This window comes from Oncorhynchus keta, chromosome 6 (genome assembly GCF_023373465.1).
Source record: "Oncorhynchus keta strain PuntledgeMale-10-30-2019 chromosome 6, Oket_V2, whole genome shotgun sequence".
Classification (NCBI taxonomy): Eukaryota; Metazoa; Chordata; class Actinopteri; order Salmoniformes; family Salmonidae; genus Oncorhynchus; species Oncorhynchus keta.
Window position 1 is genome coordinate 37,749,256 of NC_068426.1, and position 13,193 is coordinate 37,762,448.

General features: G+C 42.8%; 1 protein-coding gene across 6 annotated transcripts in view; it reads right to left on the reverse strand.

Annotated features, from left to right (window-relative positions):
* The window catches only part of LOC118385489 (microtubule-associated serine/threonine-protein kinase 3-like), a 158,710-nt gene that overhangs the window by 71,664 nt on the left and 73,853 nt on the right, over positions 1-13,193 (reverse strand). For all 6 annotated transcript variants that reach the window (XM_052521471.1, XM_035772665.2, XM_052521470.1 and 3 more), the window contains one exon: positions 4,407-4,438. In XM_052521471.1, the coding sequence (XP_052377431.1) occupies positions 4,407-4,438 (32 nt within the window). The remainder of the gene's footprint in view (positions 1-4,406; positions 4,439-13,193) is intronic.

Sequence of the window (13,193 nt, forward strand, 5' to 3'; positions counted from 1 at the left end):
CTGGATCCCTTTCAGGGCCAGTTTCCAGGTACACGTTGCACTCAGGCACAGATCTAGGATGAGTTTATACTGCAGAACTCCTTACCTTAACATTTGAGGGAGGAAACACAAAACTGATCTGAAGGTCAGCCTCTAAGGGGCAGGTTCATCCTACTCCATATACCGGGTGGTAAACAGCAGTGTTTAAAGCTGGCAACCTGCCACTCAAGCATAAAGTGAGTCTTTTCAGTAATTCATTAAACATGTGCCATCCAAGGCACCCACAACAGACACCATAAACCCTGGTGATCATAACCCTATAGTATCTATAAACCTATAGTGTCTATAAATTCTATAGTATAGTATCTGTAATCCTATAGTGTCTATAAATCCTATAGTATAGTATCTGTAATCCTAGTGTCTATAAATCCTATAGTGTTTATAAACCTATAGTGACTATAAATCCTATAGTATAGTATCTGTAAATCTAGTGACTATAAATCCTATAGTATAGTATCTGTAAATCTATATAGTGTCTATAAATCCTATAGTAGTGTCTATAAATCCTATAGTGTCTGTAAACCTATAGTGTCTGTAAACCTATAGTATAGTATCTGTAAATCTATATAGTGTCTATAAATCCTATAGTATAGTATCTGTAATCCTATAGTGTCTATAAATCCTATAGTGTATATAAATCCTATAGTGTATATAAATCCTATAGTGTCTATAAATCCTATAGTATAGTGTCTGTAAACCTAGTGTCTATAAACCTATAGTGTCTATAAATCTATAGCGTCTATAAATCCTATAGCGTCTATAAATCCTATAGTGTCTATAAATCCTATAGCGTCTATAATCCTATAGTGTCTATAAATCCTATAGCGTCTATAATCCTATAGTGTCTATAAATCCTATAGTATAGTATCTGTAAACCTATAGTGTCTATAAATAGTATAGTATCTGTAAACCTATAGTGTCTATAAATCCTATAGTATAGTATCTGTAATCCTATAGTGTCTATAAATCCTATAGTATAGTATCTATAAACCTATAGTGTCTATAAATGGATGTTATCGGAGCTATCGGCGAAGCTGAGGGCTGAGTCTGAGAGGGTCGAGGAGTTATTGGACAGAATGGAGGAGAGTGAACGGATGGGAGATGAGGAGACACTCAAGGAGGTGTTAATAGAATTGGGGGAGTGTGAAGAAAGAGAGCAGTTGATTTGGCGTAGTATGCAAGGCATTCGCCTTGAGGTGCGTGTCCCAAGCCCGGTACCACCAGTGCCGTCCCATCAACACAGGTGCTCCCGCCTGTCCGGCGCTACCAGAGTTTCCGCCCCTCAGTCCAGAGGCGCCAGCGCCCCTCAGTCCAGAGGCGCCAGCGCCCCTCAGTCCAGAGGCGCCAGCGCCCCTCAGTCCAGAGGCGCCAGCGCCCCTCATTCCAGAGGCGCCAGCGCCCCTCATTCCAGAGGCGCCAGCGCCCCTCATTCCAGAGGCGCCAGCGCCCCTCATTCCAGAGGCGCCAGAGCCCCTCATTCCAGAGGCGCCAGAGCCCCTCATTCCAGAGGCGCCAGAGCCCCTCATTCCAGAGGCGCCAGAGCCCCTCATTCCAGAGGCGCCAGAGCCCCTCAGTCCAGAGGCGCCAGAGCCCCTCATTCCAGAGGCGCCAGAGCTCCTCAGTCCAGTGCTGCCGGAGCCCCTCAGTCCAGAGGCGCCAGAGCTCCTCAGTCCAGCGCTGCCGGAGCCCCTCAGTCCAGAGGCGCCAGAGCTCCTCAGTCCAGCGCTGCCGGAGCCTTCCTCTCCAGCATTGCCGGAGCTTCCCGTCTGCCCAGCGCCCTCAGAGTCGCCAGTCTGCCCAGCGCCATCAGAGTCGCCAGTCTGCCCAGCGCCATCAGAGTCGCCAGTCTGCCCAACGCCGCCTGAGCCACCCGTCTGCCCAGCGCCGCCAGTGTGCCCAGCGCCGCCAGTCTGCAAGGAGCCGCCAGTGCCGCCAGTCTGGAAGGAGCCGCCAGTGCCGCCAGTCTGCAAGGAGCCGCCAGTGCCGCCAGTCTGCAAGGAGCCGCCAGTGCCGCCAGTCTGCAAGGAGCCGCCAGTGCCGCCAGTCTGCAAGGAGCCGCCAGTGCCGCCAGTCTGCAAGGAGCCGCCAGTGCCGCCAGCCTGCAAGGAGCCGCCAGTGCCGCCAGCCTGCAAGGAGCCGCCAGTGCCGCCAGCCTGCAAGGAGCCGCCAGTCAGCCAGGATCCGCCATTCAGCCAGGATCCGCCAGTCCGCCAGGATCCGCCGGAACCGCCAGGATCCGCAGGAACCGCCAGGATCCGCAGGAACCGCCAGGATCCGCAGGAACCGCCAGGATCCGCCGGAACCGCCAGGATCCGCCGGAACCGCCAGGATCCGCCGGAACAGCCAGGATCCGCCGGAACAGCCAGGATCCGCCAGAACAGCCAGGATCCGCCGGAACCGCAAGTCGGCTAGTCCCGAGCTTCCCCTCAGTCCCGAGCTTCCCCTCAGTCCCGAGCTTCCCCTCAGTCCCGAGCTTCCCCTCAGTCCCGAGCTTCCCCTCAGTCCCGAGCTTCCCCTCAGTCCCGAGCTTCCCCTCAGTCCCGAGCTTCCCCCCAGTCCCGAGCTTCCCCCCAGTCCCGAGCTTCCCCCCAGTCCCGAGCTTCCCCCCAGTCCCGAGCTTCCTCAGTCGTGAGGCACCCCTCAGTCCAGGTGGTCCCTTTGTTGGGGTTAGTAGGCCTGGGTCGGCGGCGAGGGTCGCCAATCAAGGGACGCGAAGGAGGTGGACAGAGACTATGTTGGAATGGGGTCCACGTCCAGCGCCAGAGCCGCCACCGTGGACAGACGCCCACCCAGACCCTCCACTATGGATTTAGGTGGCGGCCGGGAGTCCGCTCCTTTGTGTGGGGGGGTACTGTCACGCCCTGGACTTAGTATTCTGTGTTTTCGTTATTATTTTGGTTAGGCCAGGGTGTGACATGGGGATTTATGTGGTTTGTTTTGTCTGTTTTTTTTGTTTGTAGTTATGGGATTGTGATTAGAGTAGTACTCTAGGTAAGTCTTTGGTTGCCTAGAGTGGTTCTCAATCAGAGGCAGGTGTTTATCATTGTCTCTGATTGGGAACCATATTTAGGCAGCCATATTCTTTAGGTCTCTTGTGGGTGATTGTTCCTGTCTTTGTGTTTGTGGCACCAGATAGGACTGTTTCGTTTTTTTCACGTTTCTTGTTTTGTAGATTGTTCTATTTTCATCTTTATTAAAGATGTACAAAACTAACCACGCTGCATTTTGGTCCGCCTCTCTTTCACCAGAAGAAAACCGTTACACCTATAAATCAAATCAAATCTAATTTTATTTGTCACATACACATGGTTAGCAGATGTTAATGCGAGTGTAGCGAAATGCTTGTGCTTCTAGTTCAGACAATGCAGTAATAACCAACAAGTAATCTAACTAACAATTCCAAAACTACTGTCTTATACACAGTGTAAGGGGATAAAGAATATGTACATAAGGATATATGAATGAGTGATGGTACAGAGCAGCATAGGCAAGATACAGTAGATGGTATCGAGTACAGTATATACATATGAGATGAGTATGTAAACAAAGTGGCATAACCATAGTGTCTATAAACCTAGTCGTTTAATCTTATAGTATAGTATCAAAAACCTAGTGTCTATAAATCCTATAGTATACCGTCTATAAATCCTATAGTATACCATCTATAAATCCTATAGTGTCTATAAATCCTATAGTATACTATAAATCCTATAGTATACTATAAATCCTATAGTGTCTATAAATCCTAGTGTCTATAAATACATCCTATAGTGTCTATAAATACATCCTATAGTGTCTATAAATCCTATAGTGTCTATAAATACATCCTATAGTGTCTATAAATACATCCTATAGTGTCTATAAATACATCCTATAGTGTCTATAAATACATCCTATAGTGTCTATAAATAAATCCTATAGTGTCTATAAAACCTATAGTGTCTATAAAACCTATAGTGTCTATAAAACCTATAGTATAGTATCTGTAAACCTATAGTGGAGATAAATCCTATAGTATAGTATCTGTAAACCTATAGTGGAGATAACATCAGTCTTTTCTTCACATTCTGTACATGATTTTCTTCCCGTTTCCTCAGATGATTTCTGAAGCATGTGTCTTATTTTATTTGTATCAATCCACTAGGCAATGGAGGGTAGTATAGATATTGGAACTATGGACTCAAAAGATGGCGACATGCACTCCTTGATCCGTCAGCCACTGTTGAAAGTACACAACTCCTTTGTTTAGCTCTAAGTATAACACAACTACAGTAAGTAGCCTGCAAGAGCTACACAAACGCATCATGCATCTGTGGAGGCACAATATGTGGTCGTGGATGTTTAATATAAGAAACAGATTTACTCACAAACTTCCTCTTCTTGGAAGACTCAGCTCCTTCTAAAAAGAAAAAAAATAAGAAAAAGATTGATAAATCAAATGTTTACACAGTGACACAGAATCGTTGTTAAACAGCATGATATAAAACCTGAAGAAAACACATTTAAAAAGTTAAATGGATGTAAAAATCAGGTCATATATTGATATTCATCAGACAGTGCTGACTGTCTGACTAGCCTGTCGTGGGATAATGGATGACCTTTGTTTTAATTAGCTACATAGCTGCTGTATCCTTGCCATTTAAATGGATGTGCATTATTTGTCATTGTCAATTAAATAACAAATAAATAAGAGATGACTTGCCCACTCACTTGCATGCTCGCACGCACCCCCCCCCCACCCGTCTCCATTTATCCACTCCCAAACCATGACTTCACTTTCTTGGCTGACCCAGTTTGAGTACCTCAAGACAAAAAGCACTGAGTCACACAGTTAATAATGAAACAATTCAAAGAGCACGCAATTCACACTCTCAAAGGCCATATGTAAATCACAGAATAATTGTGCCTCAAAAGACAAGGCGCTAGACTAACTTTTTCCACTTGTGCGACCAACTTCATGAGTTGATTGCAGCAGCACATGATTTGGTCGCACCAACTCTTCACAGCTGCGCGGTGACAATGACCTGACCTGTGTCCTATAATGTATCTGCATTCCATACAGAGCCAGGCTAATAATGAATAGCAATCATTTAAATTAGCATGCCCTTGACATTCAGGTAAATTTGCCAGCGGCACACTGAAAGGTACTAGTGTCACGACTTCTGCCGAAGTATCTCCTTGTTCGGGCGGTGCTCGGCGGTCGACGTCACCGGTCTTCTAGCCATCATTGATCCATTTTTCATTTGACATTGGTTTCGTCTTGTCTTCCTACACACCTGGTTTCAATCGAATTCATTACCTGTTGTATATTTCATTCATTGTTATTAAATAACTCCATTACACTGTTTGATTCTCCTGCGCCTGACTGCCCTGCCACCTATACACACACACGACTGACAACTAGCCCAAATAAAAACTGGTCAGGGAAAGCAGATGCACACATCATTTAAATGCTATCTTTATAATAGTGATGGGGGCATTGATTACATGTCGAGATATTATTTCTGACAATATATCATATCGTATAGTTGACAGTAGCGCAATACTATTTCTGCGCCTGTTTGCTGTACCTGCATCAAAACAAACACAGTTCTCCATCTTTTTAAATTGAGAATTTGTTTTCAGCACTCCCCCATGACGGTTCAAAACTCGTTCTCTAATGGCATCATCTCGTCTCTCTGCAGCAGACACGGTGAGCAATATATGTTTGGAACTTCGAATTGCAATAAAATCACAGTATCAAATCGCAATACATATAGAATCTTAAGAATCACAATACATATCGTATCTTCACTTAAGTATTGTGATAGTATCGTGAGGTACCTGGACATTTCCAGCCCTAGTTCATATTAGGTTATATTTAAAAATATAACCGTGACACAATCTCAAAAAGGGTGTTATTTTTTGCGATTTTGAACAGTCACTACAGTTGTAGGGTGAAATCAATTTAATCTTTTGGTAAATTCAGTTTTCCAGGTTTTATCTCAGTTTCGGAGTTTTCCTAGTAGTGGTGTTTTTGTACCGTACAATGTAGAATACATGTGACGACAGAGTTTGCTAAACAAATCCCCCGCTACACAAATCATCATGAAATCATTCTACCAGGTAGGCCTACTTTGGAGTCAACATTTAATAGCAAAGGTTTTTGGGGAAAACCTTCAGAAACAATCGTTTAAACAGCTCATGATGACTGAATTGCGTATAGCAAAGATTCAACCAAGACTTCGGACCAACCTTTTTGAATACCTGGTCTGCCTGCTCATTGCTGTTTGAATAAATGTCGATTTAAAAAAAAAATTAAAAACACGTGACCAGGTAAAAAAAACGCGTTTTTAATTATTCACTGGCACTCTAGCAACTAATATTTTGTTGTACTGAAACTGTTTTGGTCACCGTTTTGAGCCCTGGAAGAGGAATCATGTCTATTGCTCGACCATTACAATCATAAAGCTTCTCTCAGGAAAACAAGCTACAGTACGCTCCCCCGGAGGTTGTGCTGTACTGCAGCAGTCCCTGCAGTAGGGGAAAACATCAACAATACTTTCATTGATTGCCCAGGGGAGTGGATTAGGCACCTTGAACCGTACCAGCTCTGTATTTACTGTACCCGTAAATGAACGTGAAAAATGTCACAAGCATTTGCGTAGATGTTTGTCCTGCTTGTTTTTATTCCATCAACTGTAATGGATCTCAATATGTTTAATTACAGGCTGTTAAATTCATAGATATCATATATTTTCCCAATAAAGATTCAGGTCAGTATATCATAAAAGTAATGTGTTTATTATACACAGATGAAACACTGCACCTTTAAAAAGCAGGCCTCTAATTGTGTACAACCACGTGTTGAAAATGCATCAAAAGTGAATAAAATAAGAGATTTTCCAACAATGCACATCCACAGTAGCTCTGCAGTCTGCACTCGGGGAAAATGTAATAGTATTAATATACCAGTAGAGGGGAGCATTTACAATAAGGTAGTGCTGTCATTTTCTGATGTATGCATGTACTTTCTGTCTGGGGACTGCTGCTGTGAATGTATGTACTGACCGAACCACAGCCTGCAGTTACACAGAGCAAGTGAACAGAATATATTTGAACTGGGACTGTGGAACTGCACTGAAGTGAACATAAAAGGACTTTTGCACGTTTGAACACATCTCAAATGCACTTACGTGGTGTCAACTCGATTGGAATTTTCCATTAAATTGCATTCGGATTCCGTGGAGCAACAAGAATCCCACTACCACACACGGAGATGACAGGACTAAAACCCACACAATTCCATTTGTAACGCGTTTCATTCCTAATCCTTTCACCAGTATGTCATTGCACTAAACTGCCATAGTCAAGATACCTAAATGAACTATGGTTGAATAAATACACAAAACAGTACAGTAAGGGTGAGGTCCTATTGTCTTAGAAATGAGACAGCAGAGAGTTTAAAGAGGGAGGTGTTTAAAGGGTCTAGTCAGTAGAAAATTAACTAAGCTAATTAACTAAGCCCCTCTCCCCGTGGCCATCAATTAGAGCTTGATGGCTCCTGTGGATCCAAGCCAGCATTTCATAGGCTAACGTGACTGTGGTTCATGCTAAGTACCATAAGGGAATATGTGAAGCTACTGTGAATTCTAACCAATGACAGCATAACAAATCATTGTAGGTGCCTACTGTCTGGTCTAGCTGGTTCAATGGCACACACAGCAACAAAAAATCCTGGTAAAACCTGTGGCGATTACTTTAAAGATTAAAACATGTGTCATGTGTCATGACTGCCGGCAGAGAAGAAATAGCTTGCCCACAAATTCTACAAAGTTGAGTTAACACTATTAACGTTTCCCTTTACTGTGACAATTGAGATCAAATCAAAGCAATATTAGCCACTTTCAATGCAACATACTGAAACAAAATGAACTATTCAAGATATTTTGTTGTAGGCAGAAAGCATAGAATTTTATTGTGCACGACTCAGCCCGTTCGCTACACAGACGATGCGGCATAACCAATCAGAACTGCAGTAGGCCTATATGCGAATCGACCATTGCCATATATGGATCTGTAAAATTGACTTTGAACCGGATTGTGTTTACAGCTGTGGTGGAGAGTAGATGCGCTTGTTTTGAGATCAAAGCGTGAGCTGCATGTAGCCACGTGTGCACATTTGGTTCATATCCTTTGCTAGTTAGTGAGTTATTAGCCCAGTTATAGATCATTTGTAGTCAGCAATGGGGGAGGGATTGCTTCCAACAAGAGCACACAATGTGTACATTTATAGACATTCTTAAAATGTGAGTCAAGTAAAAACATTTTTACAGTTTAAAAGTGATGTATTTTGAGAGTAGCCAATAGGCAGAGGGTAGCATCATTTGTCTGATTATTTGTAATAAATGGTATGGGAATAATAATGCATTTTATGTTGTAAAGTGGTTTTCATGTACCAAACAACACATTTTCAGTCACCTCCTTGTCTGAAGGACAAGTGGATAAAAAAGGTTAATGTCAAGCCCTGCACGTTGTTTTCAAAAGTCTCAGAATGTAGGCTTACATTGAACACCTCACATTGGTTGCTACTGTAGGCTGGATGATAGAACAGCTATTTCCATGTTAAAATGTTATGGGATGCATTTTCTCCATTATTTTGATGGTAGGCCACTCTGGTAAGTCTACATTATGATCAAATAGCCACAGTAGTCTACTTGGCCACTGTTAAAACTGTACTGCATCAGTGGTTCACAGTAAACAAATGCTGGAAGTTGCACAGAATTTACACAACGTTCAAGTTCGTGCTCAGCAGACCTAAAATTTGCTTAGTGCCCCCAAAAAATTTAGGGAACATTGGTCATGACTATATCTCTCACAGTGGGTAAGAAGTTGATCCACTGACATACACTTCTACTGTGTGAGAAACCCTATACACAACCCAGTGAGCTAGTCTTCCCCATATGGTGTGGAGACACATCAAAGTGCATGGAACCACTGTGACATTGTACTCATGAGTACAAACGGAGAGTGGTGGTGGTGGATGAAAGTGGCTGGTTTGAGAGAGGAGACCGAGACGGCGCTCCTCGTCTGAGTTTGTCATGCCTCTGAACTCCCAGACCACCACACTGAACAGCAGTCAGACATAGGAAATAAAAACTTTATTTGACACTAGACAATTGCAGTGGACGACATTCAAAGTGAACCCTCAAAGTTGAGCATAAATGAGTACAAATAAACTGTCAATATTCTCCATAGAGAAGGCATACTTTAATGCTAGACGGCAACAGAGCATCATTCAAAGTGAACCCTCAATGTTACACATGAAATAGTCCACTGTTGATACAAGTGTACCAAAAGCTCAGGCTAAAAGACTTATGTAATCTTTGGTTTACACATGAATTGTCTGAGAAATTACAGGGAATAAATGTTCCTTGTGCTAAGGTCAGACGGAATGATTCTACATCCAATTGGCATTCACTCAGGTATTTGAAAAATTCTAGATTACGGAGAATTATTCTGTGATTTCCACATTTTGTTAGGTTACAGCCGTATTCATAAATAGATTAGTGTCCCCCCACATCAATCTACACACAATACCCCCAAAAATATATAGAATCTTTTGAAATGTTTACAAATGTATTAATAATAAACTGAAATAGTATTCAGACCCTTTTCTCAGCACTTTGTTGAAGCACCATTGGCAGCGACTACAGCCTCAATTCTTCTTGGGTATTTGGGGAGTTTCTCCCATTCTTCTCTGCAGATCCTCTCAAGCTCGGTCTGGTTGGATGGGGAGCATCGCCACACAGCTATTTTCGGGTCTCTCCAGAGATGGTAGATCAGGTTAAATTCCAGGCTCTGGCTAGGCCACTCAAGGACATTCAGAGACTTGTCCTGTGACACATGGCATTCAGGCCAAAGAGATAAACTTTGGTTTCATCAGACCAGAGAATCTTGTTTCTTAGGTGCCTTTTGGCAAACTCCAAGCGGGCTGTCGTGTGCATTTTACTGGAGGAGTGGCTTCCGTCAGGCCACTCTACCATAAAGGCCTGATTGGTGGTGTGCTGCAGAGATGGTTGTCCTTCTGGAAGGTTCTCCCATCTCCACAGAGGAACTCTGGAGCTCTGTCAGTGTGACCATTGGGTTCTTGGTCACCTCCCTGTCCAAGACCCTTCTCCCCCGATTGCTCAGTTTGGCCGGGCGGCCAGCTCTAGGAAGAGTCTTGGTGGTTCCTAACTTCTTCCATTTAAGAACGATGGAGGCCACTGTGTTCTTGGGGACATTCAATGCTGCAGAAATATTTTGGTACCCTTCCCCAGATCTGTGCCTCGACACAATCCTGTCTTGGAGTGCTATGGAGAAAATTGCTTCGACCTCATGAACTGGACTGCCGAAGTGCAGAAGCGCATGAAAATCATCTGTCCTTGGGGCTGTTTTTCATGGTTCGGTCTAGGCTGCTTAGTTTCAGTGAAGGGAAATATTAACGCTACAGCGTACATTGACATTCTAGACAATTCTCTGTTTATAACTTTGTGGCAAAAGTTTGGGGAAGGCCCTTTCCAGTTTCAGCATGACAATGCCCTTGTGAACAAAGCGAGGTCCATAAAGAAATGGTTTTTCGAGATCAGTGTGGAAGAACATCACTGTCCGGGATCTGACCTCGTCCCCATCGACCACATTTGGGATGAATTGGAAAGGCGACTGCGAGCCAGGCCTAATCGCCCAACATCAGTGCCCGACCTCACTAATGCTCTTGTGGCTATATGGAAGCAAGTCCCCACAGCAATTTTACAACATCTAGTGGAAAGCCTTCCCAGAACAGTGGAGGCTGTTATAGCAGCAAAGGGGGGACCAACTCCATATCAATGCCCATGATTTTGGAATGAGATGTGGACACCTGCAAGTCGAACATACCTTTTATGCGGACACCTTAATGTGCCATTTAGTGTATGTATGCCATTTCCCCCAACTGTTGACCAGGCTATGTTGGAGTTGCAACCTGACCTTGTCAACATTACAGAAAGCCCTGGTTGCTTTAAAACATGTCCTTAATGTGGGCAAGACTAAATATATGTTGTTCTGTAGTTCTCGCAAAAATGTTTCAGAGAGCCTATATATTTATCCCATGGATTGTTCTCCCATTGATCGGGTTCCTGCCTACAAATATATGTGCATTTGGGATTGACAAAGACTTAATTGTTTTCAAACATATGGATGAGTTACTTAAAAAAAAGCTACAATTTAAAGTGGGCTTCTTTTTTAGAAATAGATCTGGCCACACCCTAAATAGCAGAAAGCAGTTTGTGCAATCAACTTTCCTGCCAGGTCATGACTATGGTGACACCATTCACAAGATTGCAGCAGCCACTACTCTTAAACCTTTGGATGCCGTTTACCAGAACGCCATAAGTTTTATCACTGGAGACAGTTTTAATATTCACCACTACATCCTGTCCTCATCAAAGCCCCATAGACCAATTCATTACTCCCTTTTCGTTTACAAAGCCCTACTACACAAGCTTCCAACTTACATAACTTTGTTGCTAAAGTACAAAAGAATAAGCTACCTAACCTGCTCACAGTATTGGTTAACTCTTGGTCTCGAACAATTTAGGTAAATCGTCCTTTAGTTTTAGTTGTTGGAATAACCTACAAAATTCCTTGCATCTTGATTTCCTGGAGCCGCTATGGTAGTTTAGGGCTCTGGTGTTGAATTCAATAATTGAGATTTGCACTTGTTTCGATTGATTCTTTTAGTTAATTTGTTGATATTGTGGTGTTGAGGTTGTGCTTTGTGGTTATTTAAACTGATTGTTCTACAAATTGTTCTACCTAATTGTGACAAAATGTTTGTACTCAGGGTACCCCACCTCTTTAAGGAAAACCTAGGATAGGATAAAGTAATCCTTCTCACCCCCCTTAAAAGATTTAGATGCACTATTGTAAAGTGGCTGTTCCACTGGATGTCATAAGGTGAATGCACCAATTTGTAAGTCGCTCTGGATAAGAGCGTCTGCTAAATGACTTAAATGTAATGTAATGTAAATGGTACCATTGGGAATGATACGCCAGTCTCAATTGGGCTGCCCTGAATAAATAAAACTGAATAAAAAATAAAATAAACAGTCCCAAAATATTTTGCATGTCAGCAGTTTAAGATATTGGACTTTCAAGAAGGGTAGTATGCAGATGTTCATGTCGTCATACTGTCTCTCATTCCGCAAATTATGGAATTACCGGCTTAGTACACAAGGGGGCGACAAAAATATTACCAAAATGCTAGCAACATTTGCACAAGTAACAGCATATTTCCATGGAGGCTGCCAGCTAAATATGGTAACGAGCACCAACGAAAATAAACAAATTGTAAAGACACGCAATCCAGTGCATAAAGCTACACATCTACTGTACAGGTAGGAGCTACCAAAGGTCATTTTTGGTGAGTTTGTACATTTACAAGCTAATGTGACTGAGAGACATTGTGCAAATAAAAAAAGTTGACGCCTGCTTGTCTAAAGGAAGAACAGTACTGGCTCTGAAGCAGCATGTGTACACGCTGTGTCTGTGTGGAGTCTGGAGTTGCTCGGGCAACGGGCCTGTCTGCTCTACTCAGAGAAGGTGGAGGAAAAGACGGGCCGAGAACGGAGAAGAGAAAAAAGGCAAGAAAATCAATGTTGCAGCTGTACAAATAACTCACCAAAATGGCTTTGACTTTTCAAACATGGCAGGAAGCTAACACAATACGATGACCCTGCACCTTACTAATTCAGCCACTTACTTGGTTAACTATCAAGTTAAACTTAGGGGTCACGTTAACGCAGAATTCTATATTATTCACAGAGGACAAAAATATAAAACGCAGATCGAAAATGCTTCTTATTGTAATATCTGCTTGACATCAGACAAATTTTGCACTTCAGTTGCACTTCTCCACTCAGATGAGGATTCACAAACAACAATTATATTGCTAGAAAGCGCTTTTTTTGGTTACAACATTTATTATAATTAACCAGGTAGTTAAGTTGAGAACAAGTTCTCATTTGCAATTGCGACCTGGCCAAGATAAAGCAAAGCAGTTCGACACATACAACACAGAGTTACACATAGAATAAACAAAACATACGGTCAATAATACAGGAGAAAAAATGAAAACAAAAAGTCTATATATTGTG